Here is a 25,429-nt window from a genome sequence, read left to right as displayed (position 1 = left end):
TGGAAAGTGCAATTCATATTTTCTTCCAAGTTTATTTCAGAATTTTACTTCTCATTGCTCTCTTTCATCAAGAGAAGACTGAATCTTTAGATGAATACACAGACAGATGGCTGGTTAAGCTGAGCAGAGTCCAGGGCTCCCAGGGCCAAAACAAACAGAACACTGATTTCCCTACTGCCCCCACAACCAATGCCAGTGTTTAATGTCCCTGCTCTCCATGGAAAGAGAAGATCAAAGTCTACCTGGTTTCTCAGCTGTCCAAAGTAACCCTTTGACCTCTGCAGATTTACAGATTTACAAACAATGGGTGTCAACTGTTGGTTTCTGCAGATGAATGATCTTATCCTTTTACTTGTTCTAAGTATTACTCATTTATGTAAATATATCCAACTTGTCTGTATGTGTCATTGACAAGATTTACCAGCTCTGCAGGAAGCATCTACCCCAAAATGATGAACAAACCCCATCCTCACCTTTCTTCTCCCTGGGGAAGGGAGTGAGAGATCTCAGAATCACTGAATTGAATCTATGAATGTACAAAAATTTTATGCAAAAATGTGTGTGTATGTGTGTGTGTGTGTTACTAAAGTTAGAGTCCCTAGCTTTTATTAATCCTTAGTGGGGCTCATTGGAAACCAAACATGTTGAAATCTCTGGCCATCTTTCCACGTTTTTGGAATTGGGAGGAGGTACCTGCCAGCAATCTCCTAGTGCCGGTGAAAGATCTGTTGTACCAAAACCTTCAGCTCTAGTTACTTAGGCCTGCAAGTTTGGCCCTCCTGGTGGAAAAAACTGGTGACCAAAACTCAAAAGTTTTTCGAGCCAACAGTAACTAAGACTTTGGGCAATAAAGCCTGAGGATTTTGTAGCAGGTGAAACATTAGAGGAGAATCTTCCATAAGCCTCAAGAGAGGCATGCCCGTGGCTTCCTGGGGGATCCTGCAAGGAGCCTATGTAGGACCAGATGTGAAAATGTCGTCCCCAGAAGGCGTGAGACCTCAGTCTCTAGCTACTGCTGGATCAGAAGCTCCTGATCCATGGGCCCTTCCTGCTGCTTCTCTCTGGGGACTGAATTCTGTACTGAAGAAATGGTCTGGCCTCGCAGCCTTTGACTGAGTTCTTGAGCCCTGATGGTTAATAGGCTAGGAGAGAAAACCTGGTAGCTCATTGAGTTCATAAGCGCCTTAAGACTGGAGGAGCTGGGGACACTTTCTATGAGGCTTGTTTTAGGCCTCCTTTCCTTCCATTTCACAGGGGAAACCAGGCTACTTCTGATTCCATCTCCTCACAGCTAAAGATGTCCAGGTTTCTGGCTTTTTGCAGGTGAATTCCTGGGTCTGTTTATAAGAATGTTTTCTGAACTTGGAGGCAATATGTGGGAAGTTAAAATTGTTGACTTTGAAGAGAAGATGCTTGGATTGAAATTGAGCATAAAAAACTACTAGAAAGACTTTACTTTCCATCCCTGACAACTAGTATTGGTATAGCATGCTCATCATCAATGAATATAAAGTTAGTCAAACGGATTAAACCACTGTTTTCAGATATTTGAGAGTACCAGGTTGTAATTGTTTAGAGGAGAAGACCAGTGAAATGAATCCTACAATTTCTGCCTTGAAGCACTTTTTAGAACACAGCTCAAGGACAGGTGAACCAGGCAGAACATGATGGTGTTGTTGTACTCTGGGAACAGAGATCAGGGTTTGAGAATGGGGAACCAGAGTTTACAGGACACTGTCCTGAAGAGGAGTGAAATATGCAGAAAAAGATATCCTGAAGTTTTCACAGTGTTTCCTGGAATTTTTGACATATATTGTGTATGACAAGAGTGTGACTCCATGAGACCAGGCAAAGAGCAACTTCTGGGGAAAGAGTGACTACTGGGGGAAAACAAATTGAACATCTTTTGGAAATCTTCAGAGCTGGGAGAGAGATGAGATTTGTTCCGTGGCAGTAGAAGAACCTCATTGAACACATACAGAATTCAGGGGGTGAAAATCAAACATTAGGAGTAAAGATAAATTAGCCCTAGAAATTTTAAGTCCTTTGGGTATAAAGTGAGGAGTGGGATAGCTGGGTCAAATGGTGGATCCATTCCAAGTTTTCTGAGGAATGTCCACACTGCTTTCCAGAGTGGCTGCACCAATTCGCAACTCTACCAGTAATGTATGAGTGTGCCTCTTTCCCCACATCCACGCCAACACTTACTATTGCATGTGTTCTTGATAATCGCCATTCTAATTGAAATTAGATGAAATCTTAGGGTGCTTTTAATTTGCATTTCTCTAATTACTAGAGGTGATGAGCACTTTTCATATAGCAATGCAAGTGATGCAGCCACATCAATGTTCATAGCAGCTCAATTCACAATAGCTAGATTGTGGAACCAACCTAGATGCCCTTCAATTGATGAATGGATAAAGAAACTGTGGTATATATACACAATGGAATATTACTCAGCCATAAAGAAGAATAAAATTATGGCATTTGCTGGTACATGGATGAAGTTGGAAAATATCATGCTAAGTGAAATAGGCCAAGCCCAGTAAAACAAAGGCCAAATGTTTTCTCTGATAAGTGCATGACAATATATAGCAACAGGGGGTGGCGGGAGCGGGAAGAGAAGAATGAAGGAACTATGGATGGTGCAGAGGAAAATGGGGTGGGAGGGGGTGGGGGACAGAAAGATAGTAGAATGAAACAGACAGTATTATCCTTTGTATATGTATGATTACATGAATGGTGTGAATCTACATTGTGTGCAACCATAGGAATGAAAAGTTGTACCCCATTTGTGTACAATGAATCAAAACGCAGTCTGTAAAGATAAAAAAGAGGCAGATTGCTCACTGTCAGGCACCTATCATCCGCCACTTGCCTAACTCTGGCTGGTCCATCACCTGCCTTACACCTATCCATCACCCAACGCATGAGGTTCACCTCCCAATCGTCCGACAACAGTCAGCAAACTGATCGCCAACTGCCAGTGGAACACCAGATGCCTGCTGTTGCCTGGAAGTTCACTGTTACAATACCTGCAGGTTTGATTACACATGGCTGCCGCCATTTTGAGACAACAGCCAGGTCCCGTAGGACCCCTGACAGGACTGACTGAGCCCCATCTTCAGGAGCCCTCAGCCCTATCGATCACTCTCTGCCTCTGGGGCCCTCATGTCGACTGACTGCTCCCTGCCATCAGGACCCCCAGACCAAATGACTGCACCCTATCACCGGGACCCCAGACCGACTGCACCCAGCCTCCAGAATCCCACAACCACACCAAACACACCCGACCTCCAGGACCTCTGCCTGACCAACCGCATCCCGCCTCCAGGACCTCCTACTGACCACGTCCACACCCTGAGCTGCAGCTCCCCATTCGCCAACACATTTCAAAGCCAGAGTGGCCATCTTGGATAATCCTGGAAGCCGGAGCTCTGATGGTTAGGTGGGGCAAATCCCATCCTGAGACGCCTGCTGGAGGCTTGAAGCTCATTGTCAGGTACCTCTCAGGCATCAGGCTACTGAACACTGGGAGGTTTCATTAGTATATGACTGTTATACTGTAGATTTTCTTTTTTCTCCTTATTGAAAAATTTTAAGTTTTTATTTCTTTACTTTCTTGCTCTCTTTTCCTTTTGCTTACCTGTTCCCTCAGAGTCTTTTTCTCCCTTTTTTGCATGCTAATATCCAATTTCCTTTGATTACACTCTCACCCTTTCTATTATCTAGAACTTCAGTATATTCTTTTCTTATCCCATTAACAGCCAAATTCTACATCCCTCTACATCCTCTTTGTCCTCCATTAGAAACTGCAGACCTTATTGCAAATCTGTTTGTTTTACCGAAGATAATATTTGAACTCATTCTGTTTATTATGACAATTCTGTTGTTGTCCTCATAGGGGCTATTTGGTCTAGGATTGCACAGTGTCTGATTTGGGCACTGCTAATATTGATCTCCCCTTAAAGAAAGGGTTTTGGAAACCTATCGGGCCACTATAAGCCTATAGGGGGAAATCTGCAATACCCCAGGTCTGCACTGCTAGAGGGGAAGATACGTGAACAACATGAAAAAACAAAGAAAGAAAATGATCCAAACAAATCTAGATTCATATTAATAGAATCCAATGACAGTATGTTAGAAGAAATGTCAGAAAAGGACTTCAGATTATACATGATTAAGATGATTTGCAAGGCAAAGGATGAGATAAGAGAACAAATGCACACAATGAATGATAATACCAATAAGCTGAAAGAGCACCTGCAGGAAGCAAAAGATCATTTCAACAAAGAGATAGAGATTCTCAAAAATAACCAAATGGAAATCCTTGAAATGAAGGAAACAATAAACCAAATAAAAATCTCAATGGAAAGCATCACAAAAAGACTAGGCCACTTGGAAGACAGAACCTCAGACAATGAAGACAAAATATTTAATCTTGAAAATAAAGTCGCCCAAACAGAGAAGATGCTAAGAAATCATGAACAGAATCTCCAAGAACTATGGGACATCATGAAAAGACCAAATTTAAGAACTATTGGGATTGAGGAAGGCACAGAAATACAAACCAAAGGAATGAACAACCTATTCAATGAAATAATATCAGAAAATTTCCCAAACCTGAAGAATGAAATGGAAAATCAAATACAAGAGGCTTACAGAACACCAAATGCACAAAATCACAACAGATCCACACCAAGGCACATTATAATGAAAATGCCTAACATTCAAAATAAAGATCGGATTTTTAAGGCCGCAAGAGAAAAGCATCAGATTACATATAGGGGGAGACCAATACGGATAGCAGCAGACTTCTCAACCCAGACTCTAAAAGCTAGAAGGGCTGGAACAACATATTTCAAGCTCTGAAAGAACATGGTTGCCAACCAAGAATCCTATACCCAGCAAAACTAACCTTCAGATTTGAAGATGAAATAAAATCCTTCCATGAAAACAAAAGTTAAAAGAATTTACAAATAGAAAGCCTACACTACAGAATGTTCTCAACAAAATATTCCATGAGGAGGAAATGAAAAACAACAATGGAGGTCAGCAAAGGGAGGAACTACCTTAGAAAAAAACCACTCAAAGGCGAAACCAAGCCAACTTAAAAACCAAAAATAAGCCAAATGACTGGGAATACGAATCATATTTCAATAATAACCCTGAACGTTAATGGCCTAAACTCATCAATCAAAAGACATAGACTGGCAGAGTGGATTAAAAAGAAAGACCCAACAATATGCTGCCTGCAAGAGACTCATCTCATAGAAAAAGACATCCACAGACTAAAGGTGAAAAGATAGGAAAAAAACCTACCACACACATGGACTCAGTAAAAAAGCAGGGGTTTCCATCCTTATATCAGATAAAGTGGACTTCAAGCCAAAGTTAGTCAGAAGGGATAAAGAAGGACTTTTCATACTGCTTAAGGAAACCATAAATCAGGAAGACATAACGATAGTAAATATTTATGCCCCAAACAATGGTGCATCCCTGTACATCAAACAAATTCTTCTCAATTTCAGGAATCACATAGACCACAACACAATAATTCCAGGTGACTTAATGCACCGCTGTCACCACTAGATAGATCTTCCAAACAAAAACCAACCAAAGAAACCATAGAACTCAATAACACAATCAATAACCTAGAATTAATAGACATATATAGAATATTCCATCCATCAACAAGCAGATTCACTTTCTTCTCAGCAGCTTGTGGAATCTTCTCAAAAATAGACCACATGTTATGCCACAAAGCAGCCCTTAGGAAATGCAAAAAAATAGAGATACTGCCTTGTGTTCTATCAGATCAGAATGGACTGAGAGTAGAAATCAATAACAAAATAAAAAACAGAAATGACTCCAACACCTGGAGACTAAATAATATGCTATTGAATGAAACATGGATAACAGAAAACATCAGGGAGGAGATAAAAAAAATTCTTAGAGGTCAATGAGAATGACAATACAACATATCAAAATCTCTGGGACACTATGAAAGCAGTTCTAAGAGGAAAATTCATTGCATGGAGCACATTCTAGAAAAGAATGAAAAGTCAACAACTAAATGACCTAACATTACAGCTCAAAGCCCTCGAAAAAGAGGAACAGAATAACAGCAAAAGTAGAAGACAGGAAATAATTAAAATCAGAGCTGAAATCAATGAAGTTGAAACAAAAGAAAAAATTCAAAAAATTGACAAAACAAAAAATTGGTTCTTTGAAAAAGTAAACAAAATAGACAAACCCTTAGCCACACTAACAAAGAGAAGGAGAGAGAAAACTCAAAATTACTAAAACTCTTGATGAAAAAGGAAATATCATGACAGACACCACTGAGATTCATAACATAATGAGAAGCTACTTTGAAAATAGAAACTACTGAAGACATTGACAAATTTCTAGAGACATATGCTCCTCCCAAACTGAACCAGGAGGACATACACAATTTAAACAGATCAATATCAAGCAATGAAATAGAAGAAACCATTAAAAACCTACCATCCAAGAAAAGCCCAGGACCAGACAGATTCTCAGCCGAGTTCTACAAGTCCTTCAAAGAACTCATTCCAATACTTCTCAAAGTATTACAGGAAATAGAAAAGGAGGGTACCCTACGGAATTCATTCCATGAAGCTAATATCACCCTCATACCCAAACCAGGAAAAGACACATCAAGGAAAGAAAATTTTAGACCAATATCCTTGATGAATATAGATGCAAAGATCCTTAACAAAATATTGGCAAACCGTATCCAAAAACATATTAAGAAAATCGTGCACCATGATCAAGTGGGGTTCATCCCTGGAATGCAAGAGTGGTTTAACATCCGTAAATCAATAAATGTAATCCATCATGTCAAAAGACTTAAGGATAAGAATCATATGGTTATTTCAATTGATGCAGAAAAAGCATTTGACAAAATACAACACCCCTTCATGCTGAAAACACTAGAAAAAATAGGGATAGTAGGAACATACCTGAACATTGTAAAGGCTATTTATGCTAAGCCCATGGCCAACATCATTCTTAATGGAGAAAAACTGAAACCATTCCCTTTAAAAACAGGAACAAGACAGGGATGTCCTATTTCACCACTTCTATTCAACATTGTCCTCAAAACTCTAGCCAGAGCAATTAGGGAGACCAAAGAAATTAAAGGGATAAGAATAGGAAAAGAGGAACTTAAGCTGTCACTATTTGCGGATGACATGATTCTATATTTAGAGGATCCAAAAACCTCCTCCAGAATACTTCTAGACCTCATCAATGAACTCAGCAAAATAGCAGGCTATAAAATCAACATGCATAAATCTAAAGCATTTTTATATGCAAACGATGAAACAGCTGAAAGGGGAATGAGGAAAACAACTCCATTTGCAATAGCCTCAAAAAAAATAAAATACTTGGGAATCAATCTAACCAAAAAGGTAAAAGATCTCTACAGTGAAAACTACAAAACATTGAAGAAAGAAATTGAGGAAGACCTTAGAAGATGGAAAGATCTCCCATGTTCTTGGACAGGCAGAATTAATATTGTCAAAATGGCCATACTACAAAAAGTGCTATACAGATTCAATGCAATTCCAATTAAAATCCCAATGATGTACCTTACGGAAATAGAGCAAGCAATCATGAAATTCATCTGGAAGAATAAGAAACCCAGAAGAGCTAAAGCAATCCTTAGCAGGAAGAGTGAAGCAGGGGGTATCGCAATACCAGATCTTCAACTCTACTACAAAGCAATAGTAACAAAAAATGGCATGGTATTGGTACCAAAATAGACAGGTAGATCAATGGTACAGAATAGAGGACACGGACACAAACCCAAATAAATACAATTTTCTCATACTAGACAAAGGTGCCAAAAATATGCAATGGAGAAAAGATAGCCTGTTCAACAAATGGTGCTGGGAAAACTGGAAATCCACATGCAACAGAATGAAACTAAACCCCTATCTCTCACCCTGCACAAAACTCAACTCACAATGGATCAAGGACCTTGAAATCAGACCAGAGACCCTGCATCTTACAGAAGAAAAAGTAGGTCCAAATCTTCAACATGTTGGCTTAGGATCAGACTTCCTTAACAGGACTCCCATAGCACAAGAAATAAAAGCAAGAATCAATAACTGGGATAGATTCAAACTAAATAGCTTTCTCTCAGCAAAGGAAACTATCAGCAATGTGAAGAGAGAGCCTACAGAGTGGGAGAATATCTTTGCCACCCATACTTCAGATAGAGTGCTAATTTCCAGAATCTATAAAGAACTCAAAAAACTCTACACTAAGAATACAAATAACCCAATCAACAAATGGGCTAAGGATATGAACAGACGCTTCACAGAAGAAGATCTACAAGCAATCAATAAACATATGGAAAAATGTTCACCATCTTTAGTAATAAGAGAAATGCAAATCAAAACTACACTAAGATTTCATCTCACCCCAATTAGAATGGCGATTATCAAGAATACAAGCAACAATAGGTGTTGGCAAGGATGTGGGGAAAAAAGTACACTCATAAATTGCTGGTGGGGCTGCAAATTAGTGCAGCCACTCTGGAAAGCAGTGTGGAGATTCCTTAGAAAACTTGGAATGGACCCACCATTGGACCCAGCTATCCCACTCCTTGGCCTATACCCAAAGGACTTAAAATCAGCATACTACAGAGATACAGCCACATCAATGTTCATAGCTGCTCAATTCACAATAGCCATACTGTGGAACCAACCTAGATGTCCTTCAATTGATGAATGAATAAAGAAACTGTGGTATATATATATATATATATACAATGGAATATTACTCAGCTATAAAGAATAATAAAATTATGGCATTTGCAGGTAAATGGATGAAACTGGAGAATATCGTGCTAAGTGAGATAAGCCAATCTCAAAAATACAAAAGACGAATGATCTCACTAATAAGTGGATGATGACACATAATGGGGGGTGGGAGGGGGCAAGAATGGAGGAAGGAGGGACTGTATAGAGGGAAAAGAGAGGTGGGACGGGTTGGGGTAATGACAAAATAATGGAATGAATGAAACATCATTACCCTATGTAAATGTATGATTATGCAAATGGTATGCTCCATGTACAAACAGAGAAACAACATGTATCCCATTTGTTTACAATAAAAATAAATTTAAAAACAACCAAAAATAAATAAATAAATAAATAAGATTTTAATTTTTAAATAGAGGAAAAAAAAATTAGCCCTAGAGGCAACTTTATATTCACTCTATCAAAATCTAACCATACAACTTGAAATCATTGAACTGATATGCAAATATACTAACTTACCAGAAAAAAACTCCACCTCATTCTCTTTTAAAGAAGGCAGCAGAATCCAGACACTCAACAACATAATAATCACAAAGTACAGCAACAAATAAAGAATTACCAGTCATACAAAATCAGAAAAATGTAGCCCATATACTGGAGGGAAAATAGTCATAAGGAACAGACCCAGTTAAGATAGAGATAATAAAATTGATAGAGAAAATTTTTAAGTATTTACTTAAAGATTTAGAGGAATAAATGAACAAGATAAGGGCAGAAATAAAAGATAAGCAAAAGAACCAAATGAATCTCCAAGTGTGAAAAAATACAGTTGTTTAAAAAAAATACTGGATGAACTCATCAACAGCTTAGATCTAAAAAAGAAAAGATTAGTGAACCTAAATACACTGCAATAGAAACTATCTACACTGTTGCAAAGAGAGAGACACAGAGAGAGAGAGACAGACAGACAGAGAGACAGAGAGAGAGAGAGGTCCTCTGTGACCTGTGGAATATCAAGTTGGTTAACAAATCAATTTGTGGAACCCTAGAAGGACAGAAAATAGTATGTGAAGGAATAATCACCAAATTTTCTCTAGAATTCATGAAAACTATAAACACAGTTCTTAAGTTTCAACAAAGTCAAACAACTAATCACAAAGAAAATTATACCCACATTACAATCATATTATTGAAGAGTGATTTAAAAAAAAAAAGTCCTAAAAGCAGCCAGAAGAAAAAGAGACACTAAAAAAACAAGAAAACAAAGATAACTACTGACTTCTTATCTAAAACAATGCAAACCAGAAGGCAATGGGAAGGCACCATTAAAGTATTGAAAGAAAGAAAAAATGTTAACCTAGAATTGTAATCCCACACAAAATATCTTTCAACAATGCACACAAAATGAAACTTTCCTTCCAATGTACAAAACCTGAAGTAATTTGTTGAACTACAATAAAGGGGAAAAAATTAAGATGGGTAGTTCAGGCTGAAAACAAAAGATTCAAATGGAAGTTTAAATCTCCCCAAAGACATGGGAAGATGGTATCAGTGGTGCCAGTATAGCTTAAAATTTTGCTCTGAATCAATGTTAAAAAAAAAAAAGAATCAAAATGCAGTCTGTAAAAATAAAAAAAAATTTTTTTTAAATAATCTGTGTGATTCATAGTACTAGCAAAATACCGGAGAAAAATTATCATCTCAATAGAGATAGCAAAAACAATGCCATTCAATACACAATCATTATAAAGTTCTTGGCAAAGCAGTCGTATAATTTAATTTTCTGAATCCAATAAAAAGCAATGATGAAAAGCCAAAAAAAGAAGGAAAAAAGAAAGAAAGAGCAACTAGGTAGCAAAACCAAAGCCTGTAGATAACATATGCAATAACACTTGGTAGAAAGTTATCATCACAAACTCCAGAATAAAAGTGGGTAGAGAAAATCACCATGACCTCCATGCAATTGGAATCTGTGCAGAGAAAAGAAAAAAGAGGGAAGCGTTTGAAAGATGTAGGAAGAGGATACCCCCAATATAGAAAGCAGTTTTATTAGAAAAATATGACAGACCAGCCTGGTCCTCAAGAATGGACAGGTAACTGATATACAGAGGAAAACATTGCCAGCATCTGTCTGCTCTTGGTGCACTGTCTAAGATCTAACAGTCAGCACGCTTGTAGGGATCCTTGATAGAGAGGGACTGGAGGAGCTGAGCTCAAGGGGACTCAAAGGGACTCAAAGGGACTCAAATGGAGAAGATAAAGAGCAGAACACAGATAAAAATAAGCAAGAGGATAATAACATGCTGGGTTCTGCACAAGCTGATTAACTTTACTTACTAATTTAGATCTCACAATCACTCTATGAAGTAGGCACTATGATTCCCAATTTCTAGATGCAAACACTGAGGCACTGAGAGCTTAAGTAACTTGCCTAATTTGCTGTCTAACCTGAAAGTCTGTAAGGATGGGAGCAAATGACCAAATCACTCCAGGTTTAGTGGTGTCTTCAGTCAGGGAGAGCTGGGAGTGCAGCAGTATCATCTCCTCTGGGCACTTACTGCCCCTTCTACCAACACTATGCTCCTGCTTTGTGCTGTGCAGATGACTTCCAAATTAATAACTGGAATCAAGTCCACTTCTGGAAGTGAACTATATGTCCTATAAAGAACAAAAGAACAATACAGAATAATTTTGAACAACTTAATGGCAAAGATCAACAACTTAGATAAAATAGAGAACTTCCTTGAAAAAAAAAAACACAAATATTTCAATTCTAAATTTTTACTGATTCTCTTTAAAGCCCTACATTTTTTTCTCTGTCATATTTGTATTTTCCTTTACATCCTAGGGCGTGTTTATAGCAACTATTTAAAGTGCATTGCATGAATATCACCATCTCTGATTTCTAGGTGTGTTTCTATTGAATGATTTTGCCCCTAACTTGGTCACACTTCACTGCTTCTTTTGCACGTCTGATAATATTTTCATATGCTATTGAACATTATGTATGCTGCATTATTGAGTATTTAGAATTTGTCTTCCTTTCATGTCGTTGGGTTTTGTTTTGGAAGGCAGGTAAGTTACTTGGAAATCAGTTTGTTCCTCTAAAACTAGTTTCAGTTGTGATAAGGAAGTTACAGAGTTATTACCAGTGGGCTGATGGTTCTTTTGCTCCTTTCAGATACAAATCACAAATAGGCAACGTGTGAATCCCTTTGTGGCCTCTGAGTTTGGAGGACTAAAGGCTCTCTGCTCTTAGTGTTAACAGCTCTTCCCATTGCTCTTCTAGCAGACAGAGCTAACAGCTCTTCCTGTAGCCAGAGGTAGCATCTCTCCCAGCTCCTTTTCCTATAGCTCCCAGTAGCATTTCACAGCTTCCTGGCTGCTAATCATTCTCAGGGCTAACACCTGTTGGTAGGATCAGCTCTGGCTGCCAGCAACTCTCAGTTCCAGGTGCCCTCAGTGTTATAAGCTCTGCCTACAACCAGCTCAGCCTGCAGTACTCAAAATAGGAATCACAAATAGGCAAAATCAAAACCACCCAAAACAGACTTGTTTAGGATTCATGCTACAGCATAAAGGGAATCTGTACATGGACTGAGCCTCTAAGAGTGAGAAGAAAGTGGTTTATATAGACAAAATAACAGGTACACAGCCTCCTGCCAGTTAACCTCAGACATTCTGCTTAGCCACAGGTAGGAAGGGACCTGAGATCAAAGGTACTGCAGCCAAAGCCGGTCTCTGAGGAGCTTCAAGGTGTTTGGGGCAACCATGGCTGTCAAAGTTGAAGAAAGAAAAATTTCAAAAGTACTTCTTGGCTCATTGCTTCTATCACTGAATAGAAGGGAAAAAAAAGGAAAAACAAACAAACAAAAAAAACCCCAACCAGGCATGATGGCCCAAACTACCTGTCATTCCAGAGACTTGGAACACTGAGACAGGAAGACAGAAAGTTCAAGGTCATCCTCTGCAATTTAGTTAGTGAGGCCCCATGCAACTTAGTGAGATCCTATTTCAAAGTAAAAAATAAAAAGGTCTGGGGATGTGACCCAGTGGCAAAGCATCCCTGTGTTCAATCCCCAGTAACAACAAAAAAGTACCTCTTGAGAAGTGTCAGGCCCTTCTCTTCTCAGAGAACTTTGATCTACTACCATTTTAGCCTCATGTCAAGGCATGCCTTTCAGTGGAAGACCTTATATTCAATGATGTCTCTTCACTCTGGTTGGTAGAAACTGGAATCATTTCTGGCCTTGTGAACTCTGGGAACTGTTCAACTTTGTTTTTTGTTTGTTTTCGGTACTGGGCTTTGAACCTAGAGCCTGGCACATGCTAGGCAAGGTACCACTAAGCTACCTCCCTAGCCCCTTTTCTTTAATTTTATTTTGAAACAGGGTCTTGTTAAGCTGCTTAGGCTGGCCTGAGAACTTGCAATCCTCCCTCTTTGGCCTCCTGAGTAGCAGAGAATACAGATATATGCCACTGCCTGTTCAGCTTTTAATTCAGTTTTTCTTTGCCCAGTCTCATGGATTTCAATTTCAGTCTACACACATGCAGATTAGTATTTTACCAAAGACTCAAGGACATGCCGATACAGCTCTCTAGAGGGTTTCTCTGCAAGTTCCATCCTGGCTGAGAGCGCTACAAATCTCAGCCACCTTGGCCTCCCTCGCAAGCTTCTGTATTTCCTCAACTCATTGCTATGGGCAGTTGTGGGTTCCCTCACCCTGTACCACAATCTAGAAGTTTCTTCCAGGCAGAAAGAAGGGTCATCATCTGCTCACCTCTTTTTTTCTCTTCTTTCAGGGATCCCAGTCCTGCAGTGCTATTATCCAATGTTTATAAACACCTGTTTCATGTTTTTCTCAGGTTTTTGGTTGTTTATGGAAGGAAGGCTAGTTCTATACAGGTTACTCTTTCACAGGCGGAATTTCACACTCATAAATCTGACTTTTAATAGTGTGCCACCTAGGTTCCCATTTAGCGTCCACTGAGGCACTGGGACTGTAACGATAAGTATCACTGTTAGGTCGGAATTTGGGAGACTATAGGAGGGAGAGTGGAGCAACTGAGACAAAGGGCAGCACACCATAGGGCAACCAAATGGGCAGGAAAACTCCACTGACCCTTACCTCCACCTGTCACTCAGCAGGACCCCCGCCCATTCCGGCCTATAAAGACCCTGGGCAGCCAGGGCCACAGGCAATTTTCTCTGGCTCCCTACCCTGACCTGTACCCCCGGGGGAACTGAGAATTTCAACCAAGAGCCAAATTCCAATAAAGCTTGCTTCGGCCACTTTCTGTCTGATTTTATTTGGCCTCTAACCGTGCCCCCGGGGTTACAATCATGACCTCTCTGGTAAAACACTGACCTATGAGTGTGTCACTCATCACACATCCAGGAAGTGGACTAAATAAGTATTAAGATTTTGTTTTTGTAGTTGTTTTAATATTTTCCAATAAATGTGAAATAAGAGTTTGATTCCAGTTGACATTATAAATTTTTAATGTTAAAATGTATTTTTAAAAGGCACAAAATCATTCCTTATCCATTTTTGTTATTATGTAAATTCTTGACACTTCACACACTTTAAATTTTTTAAAAAAATTTAATACCTTTATTTTATTTATTTTTATGCAGTTTTGAGAATCAAATCCAGTGCCTCACACGGGCTAGGCAAGTGCTCTACCAGTGAGCTACAACCCCTACCCCTTCGCACACTTTTTGTGACATCTTTCTGTAACCTTGTAATGGCCTTGCAGACTCTTGGGGGCAGATTTGTTGCTTGGGTTATATTTGAATGACTTGACTGGAGAAAAATATTCAAAGTATAGGAAGTGAAGTCAAGCTAGTCTTGTAGAGTTTTTAAAAGGAAAGGTACAATTTAATAGATATTAAATTTAGAAGAACAACTTTAATATAAAGAAAGTTGTTTTCAAAAAAATCTGAGAACTTTTAATGAAGCTTTCTGAAAAGACATCATTTTTATTCATTTTAATTTTTGCAGTTATATAATTCAGCTATAGCACAGAATTGTAAAGATAATTGATGTTGGCACAGGTCCAGTGGAGGCGAATAAGAACTGGTCCCACCACGTTTGAGGCTCCCAACATCTCTGGGGTTGCCCACCCTGAGCGATTCTTAACTTCTGTGGAATGTGCAGGCATCCAGAAGTTCTGTGAAGCACGACAATAGAGAAAGACTGTCAGGTGTGCTTCCTAAACACAGTTCTGCTGGTACTTTCTGAAAGTAAGTGGTAGTTAATAAAATTTTATTGTTTTTTTGTTTTTCTGGTACCAGGGATTGAACCCAGGTGTGCTTAACCACTGAGCCACATCCCCAGCCCTTTGTTATATTTTATTTCAAGACAGGGTTTTGCTAAGTTGCTTAGGGCCTTGCTAAATGGCTGAAGCTGACCTTGAACTTGTGATCCTCCTGCTTTGGCCTCCCTGGCCACTGGGATTACAGGCATGTGCCACTGTGCCCACCTTAATAACAAAGATTTTTTAAAATACAAATACATTCTCTGTTTTGATTAATTTATTATCCTTAAATACCTGCATTTTCCTTTTCTCCTGTTCTCATCATCTCTAACACATGATATAACTCAGCAACAATTCAGGCAACAAAGTTTGTTTATTCCAGCTCTAATTTTATTTTCCCAATTTATTTCTTTATGAGGCTATCTAAAATAAGGATAGCTAGAAAGGGCCCACTACAGAACTATGCTTTCTCTGTTTCTATTAATATTATTTAGACATTTACTTAAAACCATTGAAACTTTGTCCTTAGTGCGTGTTGCATACAGAAGATGTTGTTTCCCAAGCCCTCTCCCTGCACTAAAGTGCTCACGCATCCTTCTCACTTTATGACCAAAACACAGAAATACACACGGAAACAAGTTCAATTCCCAAGTGATCTCAAATCCTACTACACTCTTTTCCTCCTTCCTACAACTCAGCCCTTTTCAGACGGTGTCTCTCACTGTTGCCTATTGAGTCTCCTCTGAATCCTCCTGCAGGGTAGGGAGCAGGCCTCCAGGTCTTTGTGCTCCTCTCAGTGCCAGCCCAGGCCCTGGCACACACTTGTCCTTAACACAAACATATTTATCTTGAGCCCCAGGTTATTTCTTCCTGGAGTTTCATGCTACTTACCAGAGGTTAAGCATTTTTTCAGGTGAGTCATAGCCACAAGATATTCTGGCCCTAAGAATTTTTCATAAGTTGTTTTGTTCTGAAGATTAGCCAAACATTCTGTGTCATCACTAAACAACAGGTCCGTGGTTGAGGATTCAAACAGCTGGAACATCATATATTCAAATCCATTTCTTCCAAAGAGCTCCTGGGTCAGACATACAGACAAACAGTGAGTAACCGTGGGCCATAGGAAGCACAGAGGTGTATGTGTTCGGTCTCAGAAGACCTGTGTCGGTTGGACTGCTCAACTCCAGCCCTGGGGAAATCCAAGATACAGCAACAGTTTAGGAGGTACTGCAGTCAAGTGGCAGCAGACAACATCTATGGGTTCAGATCCTTGCTCTTTCCCTTGTTGTATGACTTACTGACTCAGTGAATGTTTACTCATTTGCAGATGGAGATAGTAACACCAAATAGATGATGTATGTAAAGCAACTGGTAAATAGAAAGAATTTTAAGTTTACTTCTGTATCACTATTTGGCTAACCACCATGAAATGTTTCCAATTTTCTGGATCATACTTGCATGTCTTTCTGGTGCTCAGAGTCCTGGCTTCCTTATCTCTTCTAGTCTCTGGATCTGTCCCTGGTACCCAACCATTTCTATCCCTTTGTTCTCTCTCCTATCTTTGTCCATTTCCTCTGTGACCAAAGTGACAATTTGTCCTGTGTGGGACTTGCCCCTTTGAAAGTCCACAATACAGAGCCTCTTATTTTAACAGTTTTTCTTGGTTGTCTTCCTTTAACTGGGATTCATGGGTGGTAATGCTAAGACATGAATTTCTCATTGGGGAACCTCCAAGAATGGGGTGTGGTAGTGCAAAAGGCAGAGGAGGTTTTGGGTTTTTCTTAAGGTGGATTGGTTTAGGCAGCCTGCTACTCTGTAAGATCAGCCCTTGCTGGCTTCCTGTAGTGATCATGAGGTGTCTGAATGTTGACTTTTTAACTCTCATGAAACCCTGGACAGTGCCCAGCCTGCCCAGGTTGAGGAAACACACTTGGATTCACCCTTGAGTCCGGATGATTAACCTACATTCTGCCTTTCTTACAAGTAGCTCAGCCTTGTGTGAACGGCACTGAGCTAACGCCCTAATTTCTACAATGGAAGAAGAAAGGGTTAATTCCCCAAAAGGTACCATGAATCTGCACTGAGGTGCCATGAATCTCCAAGGCAAGCGAGTCTCAGTGTCAGGCAGACACTCAGATGCCCATTGTCTGAGGTTTTCCCACTCCACTTGGATGTCCTAGGCAGTCCCAGAGCAAGAAGTGAATGTAGCCACCAGCTGTAATCAGAGGCAGGGCAGGGAGATTCAGGTCCCACTGCCCAGGGAGAAAGGGTGAGACTGGGCTGGGTACATCTGCATCTAACCACAAGCAAATTCAGAGCACTCGGTCAACAAGGTGAGGGAAAGGAGACCCTGGATACCCATACCTGTTGATTGAAGAGTATTCTGCGGACAAAATCTGCCTTATCTTTCCTTGAGACCACAGCATGATTTGGCACTGTGGCCAAATGGCAGCTCTGAGGCTCAGTCACAGGCTTCCTGGTGCCATCAGGACACAGCAACTCAAAGTCTTTCTGCTTCAGATCCTTAGCCCATGGCTCAGTGTTCTTTCCTGGCGTGAGAAAAGTGGGTCAGCCACAGCTGATGGTTTGGGTCAAGATGCCCTCAATGAGAGCAACCACCAGTGCCTGGGAAACTCACAAAATAAGAAAGCTTTCAAAAACAAAACTGAAGAGAAAAACTCACAGACATTTTTGGTGATGCTTTTTCAGTCCTGTTAAAGGCAAAGATCTCTTAAAATAGGCCTGTGTGTTTGTCATTTGGATTCAAGACCAGGGCGATAACCGACCCCATCAGGCCTGACAGGAAGAACTTTTTCATTCCCTACATTTAAAATGCTAGGACTGAAGTCACTGAAGTCTGATAAGGTTAATACATTTCCCCAGTTGCCCAGCTGGGTAGTGATTCTACACGGGAGGCTCAGATTTTTCCAAGGTGGGAAAGGACAGTGTAGGCACATACCGTCAGTGTTCCGGAGGACAGTGGGGTGCTTCACAAAGGCCACATCTCCCTTCTCAACAAGACACCTGCACATTGAGGAGGGCCAATAGGAGTGCAAGGGAGACACAGAGAGGGAGTGGCAGTCCTTTCACACACACACCTAACACTTCCTCACAAGCAACTATGACACCCACACCATCCCTGGGCACTAGACTAGGGGATGTAAAAGAAAGACCCAACTGTCTATAGAGTTTTGGTTTTGCTTAACCATTGTGCAGGTCCTCATTTTAAAGACTAACCAGTTTCTCCAGGGAGAAATGTTTGTGTCCTCCTGCTTGAACCACAACTTACAGCATCAGAGATTACAATCAGAGTGGAGGATATGGCTTTGAAGAAGTTTTTTGTTGTTGTTGTTTTGTTTTGTGTGTGTGTGTGTGTTTTTTTTTTCCCCCTGTGATGCTGAAGATTGAACCCAGGACCTTGTACATGTGAGGCAAGCACTCTACCAACTGAGGTATATCCCCAGCCCCTTGAAGGAGTTTTGATCACTCAGTATTAACAAGAACAAATGTGCTTCAAAAGATAGTTGTTCACCTTTAATCCCTGAAAAATGTTTCTCTGTGTTCAAGCAACGTTCTTTAATAAGAAATGTTAACACATTAAAAACCAGTTTTATGACATTCAGTCAGTTGGAAATGGTTACTAATTGTCAGGATCACTCCTGTCGTTGGGTGCTTCCATACTTAACTGGGTCCTTTACTCAAATTATTCAGCATTCAAATTTGCTGAATGCTCTCATCCTATTTCTTTCCTTCATGACTGCTTCAGAGAATCACAGTCCTGAGTGGGCATGCTCACCTATCTTGAGTGTGTTCTTGCCTCAGGGCAAGGCAGACAGAAAGACCTTCCTGATTATTAACTTCTGGATGTTCCTTTCTTTACTCCAGACCAATGGTCCTCAAAGTTGTAGGCTAGGGACCAGCAGCATCAGAGTAGCTGGAAATCTGTGAGAAATGCAAGTCTGGTCCCACCCAGGCTTCTGAAATAGTTATTCTCTTTCTCTCATGTAACTAGAAACTTTCCTTGTTCACCGAATTTTTTAAATCAGCATTTATGTGTTTGTTTGTTTATTGGTAGTGGGTATTGAACCTAGGGCTGCTTAACCACCAAGTTGCATCCCCGGCCCTTTTTTCTATTTTATTTAGAGACAGGGTCTCACCGAGTTGCTTAGGGCCTCGCCTCGCTAAGTTGCCAAGGCTGGCTTTGAACTCCTAGTCCTCTGTATCTACAAAACAACACCTTGTGTAATTTTATTTTTTTAAAAAATTGTGGCTCTCGCCAGGTGCAGTGGTGCCTGCCTGTAATTCCAGCATTTCTCACAGATTTCCAGCCACTCTGATGCTGCTGGTTCCTAGCCTAAGATCTCCTGAGGCAGGAGGATAGCAAGTTCAAAGCCAGCCTCAGCAGAAGTGAGGTGCTAAGCAACTCAGTGAGACCTTGTCTCCAAATAAAATACAAAATAGGGCTGGGGGTGTGACTCAGTAGTTGAGTGCCCCTGAGTTCAATCCCTGGTACTCCCCCACCAAAAAAAAAAAATCGTGGCTCTCAGTTGGTCTCAGTTGTGGCTCTCAATTGGTCTCTATCACTTTTTAAAGAACAGAGTCCTTTCTCCCCTGCCCACCTCAATCCACTGGTCACGTGGAGGCAGCTGTAACTTAATGATGTCATTTCACTGCATGAGCTACGCAGGCAGGAATCTTTTGCCCAGACTGGGCTGACAACCCCCTTTCCTGGGAACTGGGATTCCTACATTATGGTCTGCCATTACTCCTTTATGACCGAGGCACCATAACAACCCTGGGACTGCTGGCATGAACATTTCCCTCCATATAGACTGAGAAATAGAGAAAACCCACCCTGCAGGGATGGAGAACATGAGGCAGATGTGCAGAGTGAGAGTGAGAGACAGGAGGAGCAGTGTCCCCATAAACAAAGAAATCACGCCTTGTTTGCCTGGGATGGACATCCTGAATTACATCTAGCAATGCTACCCTTCAAGCATCTTGGCTAGTTCCTGAGGCTCAGGTCTGAACCCTTACATGGAAGGATCCCCCAGAGCACCTGTTCAAAATTCTCTTGGCATAAACTTGTTCTGGGGTTTTCTCACTTGGTACCAAAGGAGTCCTTATTCATTTTACTAGAGAAAAGATACGTTAAACAAGATGAGTAGGTGAAACATGTAGATTGCTAGAGAGTGATAAGTGCTAAAGAAAACACAAAGCGAGAAAGGGAGATGTGAAATAGTAGTGTACTGTGTGTGTGTGTGTGTGTGTGTGTGTGTGTGTGAGTGAGAGAGAGAGAGAGAGAGAGAGAGAGAGAGAGAGAGAGAGAGAGAGAGAGAGAGAGAGATTGTAGGTAGAGTGGCCAGGAAAGACTTCCCTGGGAATCAGTGCACTAGCCATGATTATGTGAAGAGAAAGAGCATCCCCCATGGGAATAAGAGCAAGCACAAAGGCCCTGAGGCAGTGTTCCCAACATCTTCAAGGACCTGCTGGGATGCCAAGATTGCTGAAGTAGAGAGGGCAAGGGGGGCAGGAGGTAGGAGATGAGGTCGTGAAGGGCCTTGTAAGATCTCAAAGGGCCTTACAGATAAAAGAAGTGTCTTGACTTTTACTCTGAATGAGATGGGAAATTGCATGAGGACTTTGACCAGAAACAAATCAATATTTTATGCTTAGCAGAGTCATTTTGGGTGAAGTGTGTTGGGAAGGGGACAGGGCAAATTCATGGAGACCGTTTAGGTTATTATAAAGTGTCCAGGAGAGAAAATGATGGTTTGGATTAGGATGGTATCTGTGGAAATGGGTGATGAGGTCAATTCTGAGTTTCTTTTGAAGGTAGAACTTATGTGATTTGATGACGAACCAGATACAGGGTTTGAGAGAACAGAAAAGAAATAAACAAGAGCCAGGCTTTGATTTTTTTTTTTTCCAAAAGGGAAAGTGGGGTTGCTTTTAACTGAGATGGGGAAGACTGCAGGAGGTACCAGTTTGGGTGGGAGTATGAAATTTCAGCTTAGTTTTGGACATTAATTGGTGATAAGAAATCCGAGTAGAGGTAACCAGTAGGCATTTGGACCTATGAGTCTCTAGTTTCATCTGGAGTTTCAGGGACACATCAGCACTAAAACATAAATTTGAGAATTGTCAGGGGACAGATGGATCAAGACTGAATAAAGCTTCCAAAAGTATGGGCATGAAGAAAGAAGACTTTCAAGGATGGAGCCCTGGGGCATGCTAACAAGTTGGGAAAGAGGCTTGGGAAGTGAGGTAGAACCCACAAAGAGACTGAAGTGCAGCATCAGGAAAGGAAGGAGGGAATCCAAGAGTTTGGTCTTCTGGAAGCAAGGAAGAGAATGCATCCCATAGGAGGAAGTGATCGGTGGTACCAATAATGCTGGAAAAATCAAGTCATACGATGACCAAGGATTGGCCTTGAGATTTCACAACATGGAGACCATTGGTGACTTAAACATACAGGTTCACCTGCATGGTGGACTCTGGTAGACCTAGCAGGGAGGCGGGGCAGAGGTTGTTTGTGTCGACAATAAGGAGGTGTCTTTTCTGAAAATAACTGAAAAACAGTAATAAAAACCAACTGCACTTGTTGGGACTGGAAGAGGTAGATAGATTTCTTTAGTTGGATTCTAGAGAGACTGAAAGGAGAGAATTTGGAGGAAATAAAGATATTTAACTCCTTCGAGGAAATTTTGCTGAAAAGAGAAGAGAGCGAATCCTAAGGCACAAGAAGTAAAATCAGGAATCAATACATGGGATGGTATCAAACTAAAAAGCTTCTTCACAGCAAAGGAAATAATAATGTGAAGAGAGAGACTACAAAGTGGGAGAAAATTTTTGCCACCTGCACCTCAGATAGAACATCAATCGCTAGAATTTACAGAGGACTCAAAACACTTAACACCAAAAAAATAAATAACTCAATCAATAAATGGGCAAAAAACTGAACATGCACTTCACAGAAGAGAAATATGAATGATCAACAAGTATATGAAAAAATGTTCAACATCTCTAGCAGTTAGAGAAATGCAAATTAAAACTATACTGAGATTCCATCTCACTCCAGTCAGAATGGCAATCATCAAGAATATAAGTAACAATAAATTTTGGTGAGGATGTGGGGAAAAGGTACACTCATACATTGTTGGTGGGACTACATTTTGGTGCAACCACTCTGGAAAGCAGTATGGAGATTCCTCAGAAAACTAGGAATAGAACCATTATTTGACCTCGCTGTCCCACTCCTTGGTATATACCCAAAGGACTTAAAATCCGCATACTACAGTGATGCAACCACATCAATGTTTATAGTAGCTGCATTCACAACAGTTAAGCTATGGAACCAACCTAGGTGCCCTTCAACAGATGAATGGATAAAGAAAATGTGGTACATATACACAATGGAATATTACTCAGCCTTAAAAAGGAATGAAATTATAGCATTTGCCAGTAAATGGATGGAGCTGGAGACTATCATGCTAAGCAAAATAAGCCAATCTCAAAAAATCCAAAGGCCACATGTTCTCTTTACAGACGCTAACTCACAATAAGGGGTGGGGCGGGAAGAATAGAAATTCATAGGATTAGACAAAGGGGAATGAAGGGAAGGGAGGGGGATGGGAATAAGAAGGAAAGTAGAATGAATAGGACATAACTTTCCTGTTCATATATGAACACACGACCTGTGTAACTCACATCATATTCAACCACAAAAATGGGATCCTACTTAGAATAAGTTATACTCCATGTAAAGCAATATGTCAAAATACATTCTACTGTCATTTATATCTAAAAAAATTTTTTTAAAAGACAAAAAGAGAGGAGAAAAATGGGCAGTTGCTGGAGAGAAAACCGAGGTGCAGAGACTTTCCTAACTTATTAATGTTGGAAAAACAGGAAAAAAAAAAACTCGCAGTGCATTTTGGAAACAAGAGAAGAAAATATGATGAAGCTGGAGAAAGAAGAATTTCTGGGACAATGCTCTTGAACCTGATGGAGGAGAGGCAGTCTGGGCCTGAGCAGGATTGGGCTTAACCAGGAGACAGTGGCATCCCAAGCGAGAGGAGGAAGGACAGCATCTATGGGCACAGATGCCAGCACGTGGGTAGATGTGGCAGTGGGGTCTTGTGGAATTTCTCCTTTTCCTTCACTTTCTCAGGAGGAGTAGGAAACAAGGTATAATAGATGGGGTAAGAAGGGCTGTAGGTCTGAAGAGAGGAGAAAGTAAGGAATCATCTTCTAGGAGGATGAGGGAGTGAGCGGATTAGGGACAAATGGCTCCTTTGAACTCATCCTCATCCCTTTAAAGGAAAGCCAGCTGACCCGGAAGAGCAGGAGCCAGGTGGTGGAAAGTTTAGCCACAAGTGGAGACAGAGCATTGAGGGTACATGCAGGGGGATAATCATCATGACTAGCCATGGACTATATGCTGCGTCCAGAGGGAAAACAAGGACACAGGGGAAGGTGTGAGAACAGAGAAGAGTTAGTGGGATCAGTGGATCACAGGTCCACAGGGGTGAAGGGCTATTGGAGTCAGAAAGTTGTGGGGAGTGAAAAACAGGGAGGTGACGGGGAATGAGATGTTTGAAGCGAGGGTTGTTCTCTGTGGGCATCTTCCTTTTGGAAGGTGGATGGGCTGTGGTTCTGGGTAGGACTCCCACAATTCTAGGTCCTTCATAATATCATCTTCATGGTATTAAAATGGGACTGAGCCTGATGCCAACGCACCTTCTGATGTAAAGGAGAAATTTAGCTATTTCAGCCTATGTTGAACATTCAGCACGTATTATAGTAACGTAGGTAGGGCTTATTAAAGAGACAGGGCAAGATGAAAGAGCCTGGAGCATAAAATGCCAGAGTCTAAGGGTGCAAGAGTACTTTCTAGAGCCTTATTCACCGTCCATACAACTCATGTTCACACAACACGGCCCTACAGCCTCAAAGGGTCCAGCTCTGCTCCTCATTCCTAGAATTAGTTCTACCTCCTCAACCAGGCCTGCAGGGCTCCAGGCCAGGGCCAGCACCTGCAACCCCGGCAGGTCACATGCCAGACCCTTCCCTCTCCACACTTGAACCCACGGACCTTCTTTGCCGACCTCAACACAGCAAGATTCATTCCACCCTCATGCCCTGGTCTTGGCTGACCCTTCTTCCTGTATTTCTCTTCCTCCAGATTTTCTCAGGCCTGATTCCCTCTTGTTACTGAGTTTTTATCTCACCTAGACCCTCTGCTTGCAGAGGACTTCCTGTCACGGCCACCTTTTCTAAAATTGTTCTTGGTCAGGCACACTGACTCACACCTTACTGTAAGCTCAGTGGCTGGGAAGGCGGAGGTAGGAGGATCACAAGTTCAAAGCCAGACTCAGCACCTTAGCAAGGCCCTAAACAGCTTAGTGAGGCTCCATCTCAAAATAACAAATAAAAAGGGCTGGGGATGTGGCTCAGTGGTGCTTAATATGAACTCAGTGGTACTGAGTTCAATACTCAGTACCAAAAAATAAAATAAAATAAAATAGTCCCTTATCACTGCAACATCACTCCTGTAATAGTGGATGTTGACTGTCACCAAAGGCCCATGTGTTAAAAGCCCAGTACCATGGTGGTCGTATTGGAAAGTGGCAGATCTTGGAGGAGATGGGACCTTGTGGGAGGTCATTAGGTCATTGGGGATGTGCCTTTGAAGAGGATTGTTTGACCCCAGCCCCACCCTCTTTCTTCTGCTTCATGGCCATAAGGTAAGTGGTTTTGTTCTACCATATGCTCCCACCATGATGTGCTGCCTTGTTACAGGCCTAAAAGCATTGGGTCCACCTAAATCATGTACAGGAATCTCTAAAACCATGACTCAAAACAAACCTTTCCTCCATATAAGCTAATTATCTCAGGCATTTTGTTATAGTGATGAAAAGCTGACTAATAACCCCCCCCTTGGTCCTTGGCAGCACTTAAAATTGGAAAGAATCTTATCCTTTATTTGTGTGTTTATTGTCCTATTCTTTGCATGGGACTTGGAACAGGTAGAGAGGGACAGGGACAGGACTATGTGTGTCTTACTGGCTGCTGTAATTTAGAACAGCACCTACCATGTATTAGCTGCTGGATAAGTATTTCTTGAATGGGCAGAAGAGCCCAGGACTACCTGTTTTTAAAAGATACTTAACAGGCAGGTATAAGAAGCAAGGTGTCCCTCCTGTGATTTTAAACTGAGGCTCTGACAGATTCCATGACTTGTCTACAATCACGCAGAGGAAAGGACTAAATGGAGAATCAGGATGCTGGCTCTGTGGTCATCGCTCTTGCCCATCTCCAGGGCCCTGCTGTGCCCTAAGTCACCTGGACCTGCAGGACAGTGCTCT

General features: G+C 41.0%; 1 protein-coding gene across 2 annotated transcripts in view; it reads right to left on the bottom strand.

Moving 5' to 3' along the window:
- Positions 1-14,728: 14,728 nt before the first annotated feature.
- LOC306670964 (inhibitor of carbonic anhydrase-like) overlaps positions 14,729-25,429 on the bottom strand; it is a 57,919-nt gene continuing 47,218 nt past the window's right edge. For both annotated transcript variants that reach the window (XM_079156041.1, XM_079156042.1), the window contains exons 14-17: positions 18,019-18,083; positions 17,424-17,608; positions 15,951-16,137; positions 14,729-14,972 (exon numbers count right to left, since the gene is read on the bottom strand). In XM_079156041.1, coding sequence (XP_079012167.1) covers positions 14,938-14,972; positions 15,951-16,137; positions 17,424-17,608; positions 18,019-18,083 — 472 coding nt within the window. In that variant the 3' untranslated portion in view covers positions 14,729-14,937. The remainder of the gene's footprint in view (positions 14,973-15,950; positions 16,138-17,423; positions 17,609-18,018; positions 18,084-25,429) is intronic.

Source organism: Sciurus vulgaris, assembly GCF_902686455.1.
Source record: "Sciurus vulgaris genome assembly, chromosome: 10".
NCBI classification, from domain to species: Eukaryota; Metazoa; Chordata; class Mammalia; order Rodentia; family Sciuridae; genus Sciurus; species Sciurus vulgaris.
This window is presented reverse-complemented; position numbering and strand designations above follow the sequence as displayed.